Source organism: Chenopodium album, chromosome 26 (genome assembly GCF_948465745.1).
Source record: "Chenopodium album chromosome 26, dcCheAlbu1.1, whole genome shotgun sequence".
Lineage (NCBI taxonomy): Eukaryota > Viridiplantae > Streptophyta > Magnoliopsida > Caryophyllales > Amaranthaceae > Chenopodium > Chenopodium album.
Window position 1 is genome coordinate 3,862,938 of NC_137859.1, and position 22,203 is coordinate 3,885,140.

The 22,203-nt window shown below is 34.8% G+C and overlaps 2 protein-coding genes across 2 annotated transcripts; one reads left to right on the forward strand and one right to left on the reverse strand.

Annotated features, from left to right (window-relative positions):
- LOC145618389 (uncharacterized) lies at positions 1-3,211 on the reverse strand. The gene is made up of 6 exons (XM_081673162.1): positions 2,961-3,211; positions 2,661-2,857; positions 1,887-1,967; positions 1,156-1,392; positions 640-717; positions 1-544 (listed from the first exon to the last, which is right to left on the reverse strand). The coding sequence occupies exons 1-6, from the start codon at positions 3,073-3,075 to the stop codon at positions 323-325; spliced, it is 930 nt and encodes a 309-aa protein (XP_081529288.1). The 5' UTR covers positions 3,076-3,211; the 3' UTR covers positions 1-322.
- Positions 3,212-4,175: 964 nt separating this feature from the next.
- LOC145618107 (uncharacterized) lies at positions 4,176-8,928 on the forward strand. Its single transcript, XM_081672898.1, has 3 exons — positions 4,176-4,521; positions 7,578-7,905; positions 8,574-8,928. Exons 1-3 carry the CDS (start codon positions 4,368-4,370, stop codon positions 8,782-8,784), a joined length of 693 nt encoding a protein of 230 aa, XP_081529024.1. The 5' UTR covers positions 4,176-4,367; the 3' UTR covers positions 8,785-8,928.
- Positions 8,929-22,203: the final 13,275 nt, after the last annotated feature.

Genomic DNA, 22,203 nt, shown 5'->3' on the forward strand with positions numbered 1-22,203 from the left:
GATACTAATATCAATGTGATAACTCAAACCATTCCTTTACAAAACGATGAAAACCCTAAGGAAAGATGTTGTAGATAGGTTAGCTAAGTGCACAACCATCATATATAGATGGAAGGTAACTAACCTCAACATTCTTGCCAAGAGGAAGCCACTGATCCCCAAAGTTCGATCTTCAGCTAAGTTTTCCTACCTTCTAAGACAATTTTGATTTAGACATTAGACAATGACACCTCTGAAGTTCCAAACAACTATTTATGACAAAAAAACTATGCATTAAGAACATCAAATCTCCAGAAGCGCATAACAGTTGACATCGGCAATGTTAGCCAATGCGGGAAGATCTCCTCAATTTAGTTGTCCGAGAGGAACCAGATCCTACATTATCTGCTTCCTGAGTCTGAGACTTTCTCCTCTTTCTCTGAGAAGGTCCATTTGAAGGTTGGCTTTCTGTTGGCTCGCTTGGTTCATCCTCATTGTCTACCATTTCTGCTTTGGTAACTGTATATGGCCAAGGATTATGACAACCAGGACAAACCTTTTCAGCCTGAAAATGATAATTATGAGCTGTTTATTTAACAAAAAGTTAATTGCCAAAAAAAAAAATGGGGAGGGGGGGCATCCTGAAAACTGAAGTGTTACCGTTCTTTGAGAAAACTTCTTAACAAGGCAGTACTTATGGATTCGGATGGGACAGCCTTCACTTGGACACAAATCCGCCTATTAGAAAGGAAAAAAAAAAAATAGCACCAACATATATTAGATTAGAGAAGTAGCAAAGACAAAGAATGGCAGCACCTAAAACGATGCAAAGCTCTTCAGTTCTGACATAAGCAATTGATGACTAAGATCAGAGGTGATCAACATAACCAAAACTAAAAGAATGCTGAAATCCCATTTGCATTTACATGGTAACTACATAATTTATCTTAATTTAGAGAAACAGTAACTAGTAGCAGAAGTGAGAGGTTTAATACAGATAATACATTAAAACAGCACACATCATCTCATGAACATATATAATCATTTTATAGAAAGAGATGCTTATTAACTTATTTTAAAAGAGTTTAAAAGTTCGAAAATTCACTTCCCTGTGAAACAAATTAAAGACGTACAATAAAACAAAAACAAAAAACTCAACATAGAGAAATAACCCACCTTCACCCCAGCCTCATTGCAAACTTCACATGAAGGAATCTCATTTAAGCGGAACCAACTTCGGAGATCAAGGAATGATCTAATACCAAGTCCGATATTACCATCTACATTGGAGAGCCATCCATCATGAACAAGCTCTTCAAGAGCCTTTTCTTTTTGGGACATTGAAAAATTCCTCAGAGCAGGAGGCACATCCTGGAATTGTGATTCGGACTGTGGTTGTGAGCCACCAGGGATCTGTCTAGCCACAACAATTGTCAGCCACCAAAATTAAGTTGCCTAAGAGTGGGGCTAGACTAAGAAAGATGCCATGATAAAATCTATCTAGTTGACTAAGAAAAAGGAGAGCTACAGAGTAAAGACAGAAGCAAGAACATCTGACTGGAAATATATGGAACATTAGCGAAAGGTTATTAATTTAACAAGGCTGGAAATATAGCAAATTGACCCCCATCCCTCTCCCCATAGCAAATTAAAGTTAGAAAATTAGGACTACTCTTATTTTTAAGGCCAATGATCACAGGTATATAGCAGATTGTGCAGTTGACACAAACATCTGCGTTTTGCAATCCTTGATTCCAGAAGTCACCCTCCATTAACCCGTCCCCATCTATTTCATGATATTATATATTATGATTATATCATTAAATAACAAAGAAATTCCTACAATAATCGCCTGATAAGTTTTCCAAAATTTGAAAACTGTTATCCACACAGAGAAGTTTACAAACCTGACTGTCCAATCTTATATGGAGGGCATCAATATTAGTGATGCAACCTTGGCCTGCAGCATCTTGTGCAATTGCTTCTATCTGCCATTTGAAAATGAAAGCAAATCTCAGCAATTCAACATAAAGTTTAGGAGTATCTACTCCAGTTTCCACCATACATTTCACAACAAGCAAAAATGCAGGTTTTATCTTGCACTGAACAGCCAATTTCAAAACCAAACCATCCAAATTATGTCTTCCCACACTACACGGAGCAGCCAACCCCAAATAATCAGCAAATTTCCCCCTCAAAACCATGCATTCCACGTTCAATGTACTATGAAAATTCACATTACAACATGAAATTCACAAAAGCATACTACCCCATCCATTTCCAAATATATAACACTCACACTTTTGACATTTTGCTTTGACAACATTTGTGCAACATTACATTCATTTTTAAAAATAATTCACGCATTTGTCCATTCATTGATCTAGTCACTAAACGTCTAAACTACCAAGGTCACTTATAATACAATGCATTATACTTTGTCAATTAAAATTGATACAAGCATACAACTAACGATTCCTTATAAATTAAGCATAACCTTTGACAACAACTAAACCCGCTCCACCCTCCTTCGGTCACTTTGTCACCAACACAAAAAACAAACATGTAATTACAGCAATTTGATTATTCAATCAATCTCCCAATACAAAAACATTGGCAAAGAACAGTAATCATAGAAATTGAAGACAAGCTACTGAAATTCACAAGGAAATGAAGCTTACAATGCCCTTATAAAAGGCAATTTGAGGAACTGAGTACTTAGACCCTAGCTTTGATTGCTCATCTTCAACGTTGTTGACGACGCCATAATAAACAGTACCATCGTACTGATTTCTACACGCTCGCAACTCAAATTGAACAAAGGAAAGCTCTTTATTAATCTTCAGTAAATAATCGTTAAACAATTTGTCATTAGAACCTGAAAAAACGGTTACAATTACAGATGAATTAGGGTTCACAATACTAATTTCATACCACAATAATTTCAGATTAAAAAATATTAAAGGGGGCAAAATTGAAACCTGGGTTTCTTCCAGTAACTCCCTCGAAAATTTTGTTGAATTCTTCGGCCTTAAGAGGGCCGCGAGAGAGTAGAGATTGAATTAGAGTGTGGTGCTTCCAGCTTAATTCCGGCATTTTAGCCCTATTTGTTCTCTCCTAGAACCCTAATTGATGACGAAGAGTGAAATTGGAGAGTAGAATTTTGCAAATTGGGTGAAATCAAATGTAGACGGAGGAACCCTAATTTTAGCGCTCCAATTTGGTGAGTATCTAAAAGACTAAAAGGTTTCTTTTTGGCGCCAAGCTCCCCAAACAAGCAAAATCTTAGTTGATTGTCTTGAACGCCGTGGCAAGTGTAGTACAAATCGCAAAATTGATCCGACTTGAATTTTTTTACCTCGGACTCACTTATAAAATCGATTAAACAAATTATGGTTCAATGTAGGTTTCTTTTTTGGTTGGTGAGGAGAAGAAGAGTCCTATCGAATCGAAATCTTTATTTCGAGGGTGGAAGGTAAGGGAGTCCATTCTCCAAAGTGCCTCTAATGAGGTTTGATCCCATTAGACTAAGTTTTGCTTGGTCGGTAGTTTTAATAGCTTAGTTGTCAAAAATAACTAAGAAGCATTGTGTACACCGGATACTTCTTACATTAAAGCTCTTTTTTATTTTAAATCACCGCAACAAAGTGAATCATTTTTTAATCATCACACATTAGGCCGTGAATATGACTAACCCAACATTGAATACACATTTAATGATACACATGCGGGTGGAGCTCCACCCGATCCATTTTCCATCCCGACATGAGACTACACATTTTCTCTCATAATCATCACATTAACCCACCACTTTTCTCTGTCATTTTTTTTTTCCAACAAAAAATAGTTGAAATTGTTATTGTTTTTGAAGTGAAATTAATTTTGCTAAACTGAATTTTTTTTTATTGAATTGAGATTATTTTTATTAAATTAAATTTATTTAAAGGTATGGTAAATCGGGCCTTTACATCTAGGAGTATTAATTAAGGGAGAAAGGGTTAGTAACTTGGAAGTAGTTGTCAAAAAAAAAACTAGGAAGTAATTTTTCTTTGAAAAAAAAAAATTAATAAAATCGTAGGAAGTAATTTTGTATGGTTAATTTTGTTAATCTACTGTAAATGTCTAGATTTGTTGGGTTTATCTTGTAAAATTCAGTATTTAATTTTGTAGGGTCTATTGCTAAAAAGTTTATTTCATCTACTCGTAAATGCTTCGATTATAAGCCAACAACCCAGAAATCAAAACCCAGGAAATGAAAGTTTAGTACACTCAATCAAAATTCAATGTCGATACAGTGAGCAACACTGAAAGAGAGAAAAAATCTGGGAATTGTTAAAGTTTGATTCTTGTAAAATTAGGGCAAGAAATTTTGTGGGGTGATCTCAAAAATGAAATTTGAAAGCATAGGACCTGAAGATTTATCAACAATCGGAGGGATCGCAACAGTTTCCCTTCTTCATTCCTTCATTCCTACTCATTGGTTGCCCTTTTCCATCGTTGGTCGCGCCCAAAAATGGACTCTTTCTCGCACCCTTTTAGTTAGTAAGTTCCTTTCTTTTTTCATCATCTTTCAATTAATCTGTAATTTTTGGTAATTGGGTTTCTATATTTCTTGCTAAATCAATCATAAATTGTTGTTAAATCTTTTGGGTTTGGTCTAATTTTTGTATTAATTTGCTCAATTTATGCGGATCTGTTACTTGTCATTTATGGTATCTATATAGTTTATTTATGTATAGTCTATGTATTGTTTTTGTTTGTGTAATTCTTTGTAAATTGCTTGTTTTTAATCATGTGATTTAGTTCTTCAAAAATTTGGAATTATAAAGTTTGAAATAGGTGGTTAGCATTAACACATAATGAAGGGTATATTGAGTTCCAAGCTTTAGATAAGTATAGGAGGTGGGAAGAAATATATAGAGATTTCTATTTTCTAGTGGATGATGTTCGGCATTAGATGAAATCAATGGTTGTTTCTTGAGGCTTCTTCGGTAGGTAAAGGTATCCTCGATAGTGTAGTGGACTAGTGGTTCATTGTTATTTTTTGTTATGGAGTGGGTATGGAGCCATGGACTATGAAAGAAGAAGTTGTATTGAGGGGTTTTGATGATCATTATTCCTAATGTGAGTGATCTAAGATGTTCAATGACTTCAATCATTCTCTGAAATCCACATTGAAGTCCAACATTTTGAGATAATAACTTTCTAATAAAGTGATTGATCAGATTTGGTTGTAGACTTTTTCTCCTTAGGCAAGATGATCGTCTTAATTTTTGTTTTTTCAGCTCTATTTACCAGATGGAAAATGTTGTTAATGTTTATGATGGTGCATAGCAAAAGTTATATTTTTTTTTAAATGATTCTAAAATGTGAAAGATTTTGGGTTGAAGGTCCATAGTAATTCTGAGCATTGGAACTGGCAAAAGAAAGCTGTTCAACTATAAAGAAGTTGACCCTCATGTCTCAAAGAAGAGTGACCATGGATTGTTTGTACTTAAGGGAATTTAAAGTGTTAAAGAATTTGTATTGTTGGTTGGTTCAGGTTGAGAATGGATGCTAGTGTTTATATATGGGGTTTAAATATAGATTTGCAGATTTAGTTTTGCTCTTTATCAATAATTTAGATGTTTTTAGGGGGAATGGTGTATATTGTTCTATTCTATTACTATTTGGAGCAAGTGGTTTGCTTGAAATGATATTATATTTAGGGTGAGAAAAGTAATCCAGAGGCAATCCTTACAGTGATTGATAATTTGATAAGTGGTGCTGTGGTGGTCAACACGACTTTTACTAATCCATAGACTGAGAGATGTCACCGAGAAGGAAGAAGTGGAACTACATATTCATATTTGCTAAATCCTTTAGCTGCATGAGATTCTGTATCTTTGGTATGATCTTATATGCTTATTCAGAGTGATGGAGCTTCAAAGAAGGCTGACTAATACTAGACTAACTAGAGTCTTTACTTGGTTATATATGAGTAGGATGATTTTTTACCTACCATCACTCTTTTATGATATACCTTTAAGTAGGACAGCTACATGTTTAATCATAAGGCAACCCTTCTTAATTTGTTTTCACCATTAAAGAAAAAAACATCTCCTTTGTCTTGCTTTTAGCTATAAATCTTTAGTGAATTGCAATCTGGTCCAACACCAGAATATGAGTGAAGGTAAAGTATATATTGCATCCTGATGTCAAAGTATGTATGTTCTTTGTATATCTAATTCATCAATTCACCAATATTTTCTTAATTTCTTTCTCCTTGAGTCATGAAACATTATGACTGCACTATGGTCAAGATGGAATCAGAAACCCACATCAAAAGGTCTATCTAGTACTATGACATGCCAGCCCAGGATTAAAAGACCCCTTTTCAAAGCAGCTAACTATTTTTAACACAACCATTTGATAGCTAAGACAATTACAAATATGTAAACCTTAAATTTAAAATATATATATATATATATATATATATATATATATATATATATATATATATATATATATATATATATATATATATATATATATATATATATATATAAAATTGTGGACCACAACTTTGCTACCTGCATAATTTCATATTTCCAATAATGGCTTACTGAGGTCCTCTAATCTCTTCCAATCATCATTATTCCACATTAGCTGAGACCTTGCACTAGTTGCCTTAAAACTCATGATTGAGTGGATTGACAAAGCATTGCTCTCGTCAACCTAATTCTCTGATTCTCTGTCAACCTTTTAGTATTCTAGTATACTTGACTCTAGTGTGTTCTCTAGATTACTTGAATATTTGGTTACCCCGCTTTTGAGAGTGTTCCTAGTTTGGCTGGTATTTTTGTTTGTCTGCAAGTAGATTAATTTTCTACTCATTGAACCTGTAAAAAATAATTTTATTATTCCTTTTTATTGGTTTAGTGAAGAATGCTTATCAAAATTTTAAAAGATAGTACACCAAGAGGGTGCCACGGCTGCCACCCATGTACAGGAGAAGGGCTTAGCTAAATAAAATTTTATTTCCTCTCAAAGGTGATCCTCAATGCACCTTGGAGTGATGCACACCTGATAAAAAGTGAACAAAAAAATAATGTGGAAAAGAGCTGTGCACCTCACTGAAATTGCCTCAGCGTTGTGCCCGTATACAGAATTACAGACAATACAGTCTAGTCTATACACTGTTTTCTAGCTATCATGTGACAATCTATATACTTTGTAAGTTCATATAAATCATGAAAGATCTACTGCCTCTTAAATCTTGAACTTGAAAGTTTGATGCGAGATAGCTCTACTTTGATGATGAAAGACTCTTTGAGCATCCATAATCATGCTTGCATCTCTCTGCATGCCTGGGTGTCAATTTAGCTTGTCCCATAGACCCGTAAATCCTGTACATTCTGACAATTGCATCTTCTGAAATGCAAAGCTGCAGATTACTTTTACTGTATATTGTGGATGCACCCTTTTTGTGGATTTGTCTGATTTTTTTTATCATGCTACCACGTATCATCTATATTAAGCTGGCTTTAAGTTTTCAGAAGACTTTGCATGCCTTTGATAACTAGACACTCATTGTAATTGACCTTCTCTTCATGCAGCTGTGTTTGGAGCATGTTTGCATGTGATATCTACTGCACTTCTTGGCATAACAGCTGTAACCATGGCCAATACTATTGCGGGGGAAGAAACTGTGCATAAGCTTGCTTCTTTGCTACTTGTAGTACTTGGCGGCAGTTACATCTTGCTGTTTCTTTTAGGAAAGGGCGGCCATAGTCATTCTCATCATCAGCCCATGGAAAAAATGGCTGTCGCTGGACTTGTCCTAGTTCCTGCACTGTCACCTTGTGCAACCACACTTCCAGTGTTTCTAGCTGTTGGAAATTCATCCTCAATGATGGTCCTAGCCATCATAGTACTGTTATTCAGGTACAATGCTTGATTTTCATTAATTTGCAGGCCTCCTTAACCTAACAATCCAAATAATGTGCTGGAAAGAAAGAATGAGTTCTGTTTTTATTTTGGTGTACATTAACATTCTTGGGAATCATATTATGTTAATATCTAATTTTCTATGCATTTGTATACATTAACATTCTCAGGAATCATATTATGTTAATATCTAATTCACTATGCATTTGTATACATTAGCATTCTTGGGAGTCAGATTATATTAATATCTTAAGGGCACCGTAAGACTGTCAAACTGGTCAGTACTGTCAATGAGGTTCATATCAGTTTTAGGTTAAAAATACTACGTACATAATCACAAATGTGAAAGAAAAAAACAATAGTTTTGGTTATCAGTTTACATCACCTTTTGACTGGATGCTAGCTAAAGTGAGATTATGCTGGTGATTTTATTTGGTCTTGGGTCAATAATATGTTGGAACTCCAAAAATTCAGGCCAGTTAAGCTATCCATCCCCTGTCTTTATATCCAATTATCCACAGCCTGAAGTACATTTTGCATTTTAAGATGTCAAGAATTAGTGTCACTTCTCATTAAACACACACACACAAAAAAAAAAAAAAAAAAAAAGAAATTATTTGGACTACAGTTGTGTATGATGTTGTTTATTGGCTGATGTTTTGCAGCACTATCACTGTGATGACCTCTTTGGTAGCTCTCTCCTACTATGGTGCAAGTCAGCTTAAGTTTCACTGGGTGGAGCGGTATGACAAGGTTCTTGTTGGTTCAGTTCTGTGTTTGGTAGGAATTTTAACTCTCATTTTTCACGATCACGACCATCATCATCATCATGGTGGAGCAAGAGAGCATTTGTCCAGAAAAGTTCTTAATCTTTAATGTTACTTTTGCTATAAAATTTTGTGTATTATTTCAGAAGATTAACAAGTATAAATTGTTTGTATAAGAAACATTACTACTTTATTAGGTGTATTTGTCACTTGACATACATCGAGATCAAAGTTTCTTTTTCTAAGAATCTTCCCCTGATTTTTAAAAAAAGCCACTTTATTATTACAATTATCAATAAACAGGATTTTGAACTTTGACTAGGACGAGGAGGCAAAGTTCCTTGAAGAAATGAAGAGAAAAGGATTAAAGCTCTCTCTGGTTGATAGCTTGGTACTTGATGTCCTGCTTCTCATACTGTTACGAATACCAGCCCTTCATACTCCACTAAATACCCTCCAACCTGCATTTACAATTAATTATGTTAATAAATGAATTATTTCACCAATTGTACTAACTTATACTGTAACACTAAATCAAATAGAAGATAATTTGAAAAAAAATGAATATTTAACCTCATTGTTGCCAGATTTCCACGGGCGCCAACCAGTCTTAATGGGGAGGTTGAGGGCGTTTATGGTGTATCTTGTTGACGTCACGGGTACTCCTTCATCTAAATCTCCGCTAAAAATTGTTACAATTTTTTTTGTCCAAACATAATAATTAGCATAGCACAATATTAATCTTAATATGATCAATATTAAGGTAACTAAAGTTTGTGTCAAAAAAAAAGGTAACTAAAGTAGTTGGGGCTTGCCCCTCTTCAGCACCAAAAAAAAAAAAAAAATAGTAACTAAAGTAGTTTATAATTTCTTAAAAATCTAAATTATATTTAGCTAAAGAAAATGACTTTAAATATTATTATAGAAACGTGGTAATTCCATATAAATTTGACTTCCAAAAATAGAATAGACATACATATTCTGATTACTTTATTCTTATTACATTTATTATCTTCATTACTCCCTCCGTTTCATAATGATGTTCCTGTTTCGCAAATCGATGCAAAATTTTACCCATCTTTGACCGCAAATATCTTTAATCTCACACTAGCAAAATTATAAAAGTTAGATATTAATAATCTACTCACCAAGACGAATCAAACTAGATTCCACATGAGTATATTTGCTCTTATAGATTAAGAGAAATTTAGGAGATTCCCTCTTACTTAAAAAAGTCAAAGATTCAAAACAGGAACATCATTGTGGAACGAAGGGAGTATTATGTTCCATATGTTCCCGGTCAAAAAAATAATCTAAACTCTAAATGCATAATAATAACATATGGTCAAGGTTAATAGCCAATCCATTCATGTGATCTTATTGTTGCATACGAGGAATCAATGGGTTTAGTGAAATTCTAAAAACCGAGTGATAGATGTCACGTCAACACAATAAATTAAAGGAAATTCTTGTATCATTTCATGCATTCATGTGATCTTGTAAATGTCACACACAGTATGACAGTACGGACTATATAGTACGAGTAGCAAGCTAGGAATTCGCAAGTGATGTCTTTTCAACACGCACAATAACGCAATTTGAGAGGAATAACTCAATTCATGGAGTATTATTCTTATTGTTGCAATACCATGAATGTCAGTATGTCCTAATTCAAAGCTTGAGTGTCTCAATTAAATTCCTCGTTGGCAAGTAACTAGATTGTAACCAATTTGTTTGTTCAAGTCCGTTCCCTCAAAATCTATAAATTTTGGCAGAACTTAACCCATTTAATCCCGTACCATCTTCATAAAAAAAAGAAAACTTTGTAAATCCAAGAAAAATGTAATTTATTTATTTAAGTAATGATTATCAAAAAATTATTATTATTATTATTAATTATTGAATTCAGTGTAATTAAGACGATAAATTTAAGAACAACAGCAAACAACAGCTTGCTTGGAGGGATCGGTTTGGCAATGTCCGGAGGTACCCCGACGAGACTGGCAATGTGAATTACAAAGATCGGGAGTACATGCACCGATATTGTCACAGTCGGCACCATTAGCAATCATGCCATCTATGTCCGCTGACCCTTGTACTCTTCCTGCCAATGTACCCCCTGTTTTTACATTGCAACACAGTAGAATTTATTTTTATTAGACCCTCTCATAAATAATCTACCCATCAAAATTTAACTTGGATGTAAATTAAATGTATGTATATAATACTTCATATATCTTAATGGGCTAGACTCATTTAACAAACATACGAAATACTCGTAACATTTTTTTTTAAGGTAACAAAAATAACATCAGGAAGACCTCCTCACAAGGAAATGCCTTCCATCATACTGTACAAAATAACATTGCATGAATAATTTTGTTACATTGTATACGAAGAAAATACATAACTACACTATAACCATAGAACAACTTCATATACGACAATGACATGAAACTTGCACCCAATACATAAAAATAAGTAGTTTTAGATATACCATACGAACTAGCAACGAGCAGTAGGACCAACATGATAGGGATAAATTGAGATGACTTCATCTTGAAATTGGAAAAGAACTTGTTTTATGAAAGTAATTTGTGTTAAGACTTAAGAGAATAAATTATACTAAGCCTACTAGCCTAGTACAAAGTATTTGGTTGATGGTTTAATGCTATAAACTTAATTGAGGCCTTTTTATAATAGAAAAAATTGTTTATTTTTGGATTGTATTAATCCCATAAGATTCTCTTATTTAGTTCCATGATTAAGGAGATACATAAATAATCCTTCGTCAATGATCATTACTCACATAATCTTTCGTTAATTAACTTATATGGGGTTTATAAATTTCTTGACATGTTTAGGCCGTAAATTCTTTTTACTATTTCTATAATAAAGTTATTAAGGAGATACGGACAAAGTATATTAATCCCATAATCTCTGATACTATGTTTAATTTCTTTATTTACATAGATCAATCTTATGAATCTAATACTATACGTTTTGCATGATTTTATAAAAAAAAATAATAAGGTAGTGATATTTTTCGTATAATTTAGGGTAATTATATTTCTTTTAACTCCAAAGATATTATTCTTTCCTTATTCTTTTACCATTTGTACCTTCAAATGTTTGATTTTATAACATACGTGGTATATACGGCCATACCGCCATACGGGTACTTAGCCCCATATCTGGGCTAAAAAAAACTGGGCCCAAAGATATAAGGGCCTAAAATCTGTATTTCCAAACTCGAAATATCAGTTTATAGGGCATATTCTTAGATGCACACTCATGCACCTAGAAATAGGTGCAACAACGGCACAATATGAACATTAACTTTTCAGAAAGTGAACATAGGCATAAAAAATATGAACATTAGCTTTTCAGAAAGTGAACATAGGCATAAAAATATGTGATTTTCGATTTCTTATGTAGTGACTTTGTGATTAACTTCGATTGATTAGATTATACTACCTTCGTTAACATTTAGTTGCAACTTTGGGGTATTATTTGAGAGACATAAAATATTCCAAAGTTGCAACTAAATGTTAACGGAGGCAGTATATGATTTTCTTAATTCTAATGAATTGAATTTTATCTGATTTTCTGCATTTTTTTTATTATTATTTTTTTTTATCAATGAACATAATCATGCAAAATATGAACATATGCATAGTTTCTCTTAAACGTGAACATTAGCTTTTCAGAAAGTGAACATAGGCATAAAAAAATATGAACTTATGCATTTCAGAAAGTGAACATAACATTTCAAAATATGAACGTAAGCATTGGTTTTCTTAAAGTGAATATAAGCATTTAAAATGTGAACATATACGTAAAAAATATGAACATAAACATCTAAGAAAGACAACATATGCATAAACAGATTTAATTAATATTTCATGAACAACACATATTTACATAATGAATATTTGAAATTATATATGAACATATAAAATATTATTATGAATATAATAATGCATTTAATTATAAACATACAAATGTGAAGAAATAAAAAATAATATGATTATGTGTTCATTTTTTTACGAGTTCATTTTTTATTATTAAATGTTCATTTTTTTTTCATGTTCATATTTTTTTACTAAATGTTCATTTTGTAGAGCGTAGTGTTGATTTCGGCGGATCGCAGATATGTTAACTGGATTATTAATTTGGGCCGCGTGTTTTAGGTCTTCCCTTGTTGCACCTATCTTAGATGCATGAGGATGCACATAATGGTCATTTTTGAAGGAGTTATGTCTTCGATAAGTGCAATTACTAGATATATCATAGGATCACAGTTATGGAGATAATAAGTTCATACTATAAGGTTGCCAATGTCTGTTGCTAGATATGATAATTGGACTTTGGGCTTGTCAAATGGTCCAAAGCCTTATAGTATGGATCCTACAAGGTCACACACTAGAGTATTGGGTTAAACAAGTTAGAGGCCCATTATTGGGCCTCATGAGTATATGACACATCTTATGTTTGGGCTTGGATTGTAAGTAGAGTTCAATTAGGATTTGGACATGGTTTTATTTCTAGATTTGATCTATAAATATAAACCATACCTAGGGTTGCATGACATAACAATTTACATGCTGTGAATTGTCAGACAAGCAACCAAGAGATCCCAAACCCTAATTCCCTCTCTCTCACATCCGTCCCTCTCCTCCTCCTCCCTAGATCCGTGCGCCCCCTCTTGTGGTGGTGCGTGTGGTGGCGCGTGGGTGGTGTTGTGGTGTGCTCGTGACTCTAATCTCCGTAGAAGGTTGATTGAAGCGTTCGGTCACAACTAACTAGCATTAGTGGAGGTTTAATCCGTGCTCGTGGACTAAGTAGAGGAATCACACGTGGGGTTCTTTGTCTCCCTTGTTCTTGCTCGATCACTAGTGGAATCACGCTTCAAAGGTATAATTCTTACTTCTTTATGTGTTATGCATGAGATCCTTGGCTTGGTGCTATGTGAATATGATTCATGTTAATTCCGCATTTAGTACCTATAATCTCCTACAGTGGTATCAGTTAGCCTCTTGCATTTACATATATTGAGTAATAATTCTTTGATAATCCACATTTTTAATTCAATTAGGAGGGAGAATATTTAATTATGAGTCAATTGTTATTTTAAATGTGATTTAACAATATAGAATCATTAAAGGTGTTTAATTTGCTCCATATTAGCCTTCAATTGATCTGAATTTTGCCCTAAAATAATCGAAAAATTCGAACCCCTAAACCCTAATTTCGAAAATTTCGAAATTTTAAACCCTAATTTATGAAATTTTGTGTTTAAATTTTGATTTATTTCGATGGTAATATGTTTAAGGAATTTAATCTATTTGATTACATGTAGTTAAAATTATGAATTTTTCATGGTCAAATTATTTAATTTAAGTGTTAAATTAAATTGGGGATTAATTTCATCAAGAACCCTAATTTCAAAATTGAATATGATTTAATTTTGAGATTAATTGGACCACATAAAGTTTAATTGATTTTACAAAATATGTTTTGTTTTAATTAATTAAAATTAAAATAAAAAAAAAAGGAACAGCAGCAGCACCGCGGCTGGGTGGCGCTGCCACGGTGGTGCCGCTGCTGGTGGTCCAGGAGGGAGGGGGCGGGGCTGGGTCTGGCAGCAAGGAGCAGCGCAGCAGTGCACCGCCCCGTGCGTGTGCTGCTGCTGCTGTTCCTGCGTCACTGCAGGGGCAGTGCACACCGTAAGGTGTGCGGCCACCGTGGCTGGCTTCGGCTGGCCACACCACGGTGGCTGACACGGTATTTCAAAAAAAAAAAAAAATTTTTTTTATTTAAAATCAGATTTTAAATTTTAAAAGATAATTAACAAAATTAAAGTTGTTATTTTTGTTAAGTTTGGATAATTATGGAGCAAAAGATTCTATAAGGATAATAATTGATTAAATAATGTGATTATCTCATAATTATTTATGGATAATAATTGATTTAAAATATGTGATTGGCAAGTAATTAGGATAGAATTCCTAAATTAGTTAGGATAATCATGGAAAATAAATATGATTTATATTCCATAATTTCAAATAAGATTTGATTCTATCTCATACCTAAATTAAAATATATGATATTTTATAATTGGTCATGATTAATATATGATATTATCTAATTACAGTAATTAATTAAAATATGAGATATTTATAGCCATGTTTCCTTTATTGTGAACATTCGATGTTGTAGTTTAGGAAAGCATGATGAGTGATTTATTATATGGCACTTTATAATATATGATATTGTTTATTGCTATATAAAGACTAGTATGGCCCATAGATTCTAAAATACGATCTGCGCATCGTGATGTATTTTTGTAATCTAAATACGGTCTGCGTACCGTTGAGTATTTTTGTAATTTATTTTATTTCATTTAAGTAGTAGATAGAATAGAATAAATTCACAGGTTGCAGTTGATCCAAAAACCAATGAAGTGAAGGCCCAATGGAGCAAGGTGGATGAGATCCATGAAGGTTCAAGTAGGAGCATTTTACTTTATCAGTTTTCTTAGGATTAAGGGCCATACTATGTCATGTTTTATTGCATTAGTAGATTATGAATGTTTAGGTTTATTTATGTTGCTTGATGATGCGCTAGAGTTCACTATACAATCACAACATAATAAATCTAGACCCCAGTAATATTGATGCAGCTTTCCCAATTAAAAACCCGACGAAAACCTTGATCGTTTGTGATGGGTCGGCCTCAGCAGAGCGTCATAATATATCTTGGGGAAGTGGGGGTAGATCACGTTCTACACTTTTAATTGGTTATATTCAACAAGGTTACCTAAAGATCAGTTTAGAACCTTGAAGCTAAGAGTAATAATTAAACATGTGATGGTTAATTATTCAACCAGGAATTACAAGAGTTGTAATCAGTAAAGAGTTTACTCACCTTGAAAATGTAATGGTTGATGGCAGGGCCTCAGTCCGGTTAATTATTGCACAATTAAAGGATCTTGGAATCATTTTATTCAATAGGGATCATTTAAATATTGAATAAATGCTTTAAAGTTACCAATAAATAAACTTGTGGTACTTTAAATTTATTAAACATAATTATTGAATTTTGCCTCGTTTGTTTTTTGTTGGCAGATGAATAACTTATATGACAACACAGATTTACCAATGAAACTCAATTTAAGGCTTAATCTCAGAAACTACAGGCAATGGGAGGGCGAATTGAGAAATGTTCTCACAAGCTTCAAGCTTGATGCTCGCCTATATGTTCCCGTTGAGAACAAGTGTGCTCCTGGTCAGGACCCTGAAATGCATGCAAAATTAGTTTTGGATGCAATAAAGGTCAAGAACCTAATACTGGAATCTATTCCAAACTGTTGGTATAATAGGTTCAGACGGTATGAGGTGACCAACTTATATCAATGTCTTCGTGCTATCTGCAGAGGTGGCATGGGTGCATTGGGTAGCGGAGGTTCAAACGATCCACATGTAAGAGAGATCGTTAACTCGATCCCTCAGATTCACTATTTGAAAATTTATATTCTTTGATTGTAGGGTGTAATTGATTTTGATGGACTATTTTTTGGCAAATATTATTTGGTTACAGCAAATTGGGTTTTTTTTAACTATATTGGTATTTGTGTTGTTTTGTGAAGGGAGGGGGTAAAAAAATAATTTAACAGGACACTGTTACCCTGTTATCGCTGCCAGTCTGCCACCACCTCCCCCTGCTCTTATATAATAGTGATCAGTTAAAAATACAATATAACTGGCGCTGGCAATTGGGTCGTGTGGAGTCGTGTTCGTGTCGTATTTTTTTCGTGTTGAGTTTCTTGTACCTAACCTGACTTGTTTTTTCAGGTCGTGTTCGTGTCGACCGATTTAAGTTTTCATGTCGAAAAATTCGAACCTAACCCGCTTTTTTTTCAGGTCGTATTCGTGTCGTGTCAGCTTTTGCCTGCGCTAGTAAATATTTTGACCCATAAAATATTTTTATTTTTTTAATTTTTAAGTTTTGTGTCATTTCGTGTTGGTTTCGTGTTCTGAATTTCAACCTAAACCTAACTCATTTATTTTCAGGACGTTTTCGAGTCGACCCATTTAAGTTTTCGTGTCGTGTCAGCTTTTGCCTGCACTAAATATAACTCCTCAAAAGTGTACACAATGACAAAAATGCCCCTAATATGGCACTTGAAATTACCAAAATATCCCTGTTCTTGGAAGGGTATCACACCGCGAGTTCTGGATTTATCACTGCCGAAATAGTAGTGTTGGACTCTTCTTACATTGTTGGGCTTCTTAGACCTCAATAATGAAGGGCCCACCACCCGCATTAGTCATTATCACTGTACTGTGTATGTGAATGCATTTACTTTAATTTAATTTAACGGAGGCCCAGTGCGACAATCACGAAGCACGACAATTTGGGTCTCACATGCAAATTTAAAGATGCTAAAAGTAAAAAAGATAAATAAAAAAAAAAAAGGTAAATATTGTATGTATACAATATAGGTTTGGCCTGGTAGCAACTTAATTCTCACGCAGCTCTCTTGGCCTTATAACCCATGGAAAAGGTAAACCCCTCCCTATGTCTCTCTCTCAACTCTCATCTGATCTATCTTCATCATTCATCACCAACATCTATCTCATCTTCATATTTACTTACTATTCTCTTTTACATGATGATATCGCAGCTGGTGTTGCTTGTCTTTGGCTTCTCCATATCATTTCAATTTTATCAGATGTCTCCCAAGAGACTGCTCGTCTTTGGCTTGATCTGCTGCAAAATGCCTTATATATGGCTTCCCTGGTAATGAATCTTTCACTTATATATCTATATATCTATACATGTATGTATATATATATGATGATATTATCTACTCAAGTACTCATTATTATTATTAGACATCTTATCTTTCCTAATTCGTGATGTTATATACTGTACTTGATAATATAGATATAGCAATCACCAATAATATCGATAATATATACTGTACTTCATGTTAATTAGCTCTGTCTTTATTGACTTCATCTATCCTTTAGCAGCGGATCGGTACCTTTTTTTTTTTTTTTTAAAGGAAGAAAACTAGGTAATGTCTAAAAACACCACCTAAAACATCCAAATAGAGATGTCGTCCGCATACAACAAAGAAACTTAAAAGAAGAGAAAAGGAGCATGAATGAAAGCGAGTAGACAATCAGCCGCGGCCATGTACCATCTCCCTAGGCTCGACCGAAGATATCTTCTCGTAACCCTTCACGAGGCAAGACAAACACTACTAAAAACAATAAGCTCCCAAGTCTTCTTAGACTCACTCGATGACGCACCAGAGTCCAATCTCAGCCCAATGATTAAGAATACCAAACACCACCAGCAAAGCAGCCTATTGCAACCGGAACGCTGGGGCTAGCTAGGGGTGAGCGGACCCGATATATTTTGAGGCAACCGGAACCGGACCCAGAACCACCCGGGTCCCAAAAGCTGGGACCTAAGTTGCACACGGATACGGATACGGATACGGGGACATATACGGGTACGGGGACCGGAAACAGTAATTCCAAAAAATTACAGGGTACGGGTACGGCTTTGGGGATGGTGATTTTTTTTAATTATAAATTTATTTTTTAAAAAAATAAACAAGGAAATATAAGCTGCCAATTCCAAAAAATAAAAATAAATCATGCATATTTTAAAAATAATCACAAAATTCTTTTTTTTTTTTTTTGACGAGAAAATAATCACAAAATTCAAAAACAAAAAGGGAATGGTCTTCGTTTAAAAAAAAAACAAAAAAAAAAAAGTGAATGCTCTTGAAAAAAAAAAATACTCAGTATAGTGTATACCCCACCTACTCAATACCACATTATCACATTATCACCTACTTAGAGAGTGAAGGATAGCTAAAGTGCTCAAAGCTTCCCTCCCGGTTCCAGAAGATCCTGGGATCGATTCTCACCTCCGCCCTTGTGGCTCTCTTAACACAAAAAAAAAAAAAAAAAACAATATCACCTACTTAATACAAACAAAAAAAGGAAACTTAAAAGCACATAGTCAACTATTCAAATCACGAAGATTAGAAAAAATATAGAAGAAAAAAGAGAAGAAGAAAGTGAGAAAGAGAAAAGAGAAGCACGAACGCCACGAAGTACGAAAAAGGGAAGAACTTTGGCGTCATGCCGCCGCCTAGCCACGCCTATCGCCATCGAGTAGCCTTGCCTACCGCCGCCGCAGTGCTTCGTAACCTCCGAGAAAGAAGTAAGCCAAACCCTAATTTTCGATTTGGGGATCAATTGACTGTATCTTGCTCTATTTTTTTTACTTAAAAAGGCCAAAATTGCCTTTGGGGACGCGCGTGAAGTTCAACAGCCGTCCCTGGGAACGTCCCCAGTAGTCAATGGCGTCCCAAGCCGTCCTCGAGGGAGACACCGATCATATGGCGTCCCCGTGCAACATAGGTTGGAACCGAAACCGGACCCAGGTGAACCGGTTATGAGATTTTGGGACCCAGTACCGGAACCGCCGGGACCAGTTCCAGGACCAAGTACCCGGTTCATACTATTTAAATTTTGCAATATAATATACTATAATAGTACTACACTATTAAAACTTATATATCTCTCATTTTGCTTGAGTGAAAGCCCATAAAAATGCCTTAATTATCAATTTACAAGCAAAGTAATTTTTATACTTTTAATTACATATAAATCTTGAATTTTTTGTTTATTAGAAAAAAAAAAACTTGATTTTTTTGAGTTTGTAAAAGATATTTCGTAATTTTTAATAGTCTCTTCAACTTTGAACAAGCTAACAATTAAACAACATAAAAGTTCACACAAACATAAGTGAATATATTAGTTGCGCTTTATTATGGGCTGGATCAAGATTACTTAGTATAACAGTCCCAATTTCGGGTACCCGGTACTAAACATGGGCACGGGCCGTGCCCGTGCCGCCGCGGGCCGTGCCTGGCCGTGCCGGGGTGGCGGCCGTGCCGTGCCGTGCCGTGCCGGCTCCGCGGCGGGCCGTGCCGTGCCGTGCCTGAAATTGGCACACCCCAGCCCACGGCACGGCACGGCCCACGTGCCTAGCGGGCCGTGCCGTGCCGGGCCGCGGGCCAAACCGTGCCGACCTTAATTTATTTTTTATTTTTTTTTTTTAAAAAAAAAAAATAAATGTTAAAAAAAAACGAATTAAAAACAAAAATGCATATAATAAAAAAAAAAAATACTAGTGCGATAATCCGAAAACACAAAAAATTGAAGAATAACTTATTTTATTATATGACGGTAGCCGGTACGACCGTACGAATGTACGATAATTCAATAATACAAAATTACAAAATAAGTAATGATAATTAAAAATCGTACAACAGTGTATGAATATTGAATAACTTCATTTATTATACGGAATACGAAGTTCGATAATACAAAAAGAATACAATAGTGTATAATGTAAATATGTAATCATGTAATTATTATTGGTCGTCTTCGTCTTCGCCTTCGTCTTCGCCTTCGTCTTCATCTTCGTCTTCGTCTCCTAGAGGTTCAAGTTCATCCGCCAATTGAGTGGATTGAGAACTAAAAGAAGTCGACGTTCCTTCATCGTCGTCGTTTTGTGCATAAGTACGATCTTGAGAACGAGTTTCGGCATCCAACCAATCCTTGAAGCAAACACACATTTCAAGTGTTTCGGGTTTTAGTCTTGTTCTTCTATCGTCTAGAACTCTTCCCGACGCACTAAAAGCTCTTTCGGAAGCAACGGAGGAGACTTGGATAGCAAAAATATCACGAGCCATTGCCGACAAAATTGGATGTTTCACGGCTTGTGATTTCCACCAATCGAGGATGTCGAGGCCAAACTTCTCTTCATCGTCCATGCCTTTCATGAAGTCGTAACTTAAGTACATTTGCAACTCCGAAACATCGCTTTGAGTTCTCCTAGATGATGATGATTCTGTACCTGAATACTTAGACATCAAGTTAGCAGCTTGTGCAAATAAACCTTTGGCCCGTTTACTTACATTTTTGGATGTTTGAGAAGGGGCAAATCGAGACACGGTTCCATATTTACTTTCATAAACATTATATAAATTAAAAAACTCATCCGTCACCTTATTCTTAAAAGTTTCAACATCATCTTCAAAATTCATGTTACTATAATAAATATCAATTAATAAAAAGGTGCCATCATATTTTTGTCTAGGATCTAAAATGGAAGCAAAAATATAAATCTTAGGAATATCGGTGTAATATTTACGCCATTTATCCTCCATGGATGGAAGATATCCACGATAAACATGTTCTGATCGGTGTTCCGCAAAAAGTTGTGCAAGTAAACATGCATTGCTAAGAAAAGAATGAGCACAAGGATTATATACAGAAGAAAAACAATGTGTCATACCATATAGTAATTGTAAAAACTGCATATATTTTTCACAATTAGCCCAATCATCTTCAAGTAAAGCATTTTGTGGATATTTCATATTATAAAAAAGTGTTAAATGAACCTTGTACTCGATTGCCCGACTCAACATTTCATAGGTGGAGTTCCACCTAGTTGGACAATCCGGTGCTATTTTTATGGTTTTAATCCGTTGTTGCCTGCAAAAACCTTTCCATTCTTGATATCTCATGTTAGAGCTATTAATAGTGCAAATAGCACTCCGTATTTTGTGATAAAATGGACCAATTGCTTGTGTTCCATCCTTCACACACAAGTTAAGAACATGACAAATGCATCTAACATGAAGTGCTTCTCCATCTAATACTAAATCGGTTAATTGGGGTTTAACCAAATTCGCACTATATGTCATAGAAGTTGCGTTATCGAAAGTCATAGACATGATTTTATCCCTAAGACTATATGCATCAATAGCTTCCATTAAATGATGTGAAATGTTAAGACCGGTATGAGGGTATTCAAGCATTTTGAAATGAATGATGCGTTTTTGTAACATCCACTCATTATCTAACCAATGACAAGTAACACATAAATAGTGAAGTCCGTACCCACCATCCCATGCATCGGCGGTTAAAGAAACTCTACAAGGAAGATTAGCTAATTCATTTACTAATTTCAATTTGTACTCTAGATAAGTCTTCATGGCAGCAGATCGAACGGTTTTTCGGGACATTTTTTTGTGTTTTGGTTGTAGTGCTCGGTTAATATAGTTGTTGAAGGCATCATTTTCGGCGAAAAGAAAAGGTTGTTCTGCATGTACAAGCATTCTCCCAAGTTCATCCCTATCTCTCTCGTAATTGTAAATGAAACCTTGTGGATGGAATTGAGAAATTTTAGGTTGGGTTGGATCACTAGATGGTCCACCACATTTTTTTGTATGCCTAGTAAGGTGTCCCGTCCCTCCCTTGGTATCGGCCGAGAAAATTTTACCACAAGTCCGACACTTGCATTTTTTTCCATCTTTACTTAATTGATAATGTACCCAACATCCACTCTTTCTTTTGGTTTGAGCAAAATCCTCTTCGGTACACCACTCTAATATGTTAGGATTATGGGTGGATGGTTCACTCGA

Coding starts and splice junctions, on each gene's coding strand:
- LOC145618389 (XM_081673162.1), bottom strand. CDS start 3,075: ATGCCGGAATTAAGCTGGAAGCACCACACTCTAATTCAATCTCTACTC. Junction 1,393..1,886: donor ATATAAGATTGGACAGTCAG/GTTTGTAAACTT, acceptor GTGGCTAGACAG/ATCCCTGGTGGCTCACAACC. Junction 545..639: donor AGAAGTTTTCTCAAAGAACG/GTAACACTTCAG, acceptor TATCATTTTCAG/GCTGAAAAGGTTTGTCCTGG.
- LOC145618107 (XM_081672898.1), top strand. CDS start 4,368: ATGAAATTTGAAAGCATAGGACCTGAAGATTTATCAACAATCGGAGGG. Junction 4,522..7,577: donor TTCTCGCACCCTTTTAGTTA/GTAAGTTCCTTT, acceptor CTCTTCATGCAG/CTGTGTTTGGAGCATGTTTG. Junction 7,906..8,573: donor ATCATAGTACTGTTATTCAG/GTACAATGCTTG, acceptor GATGTTTTGCAG/CACTATCACTGTGATGACCT.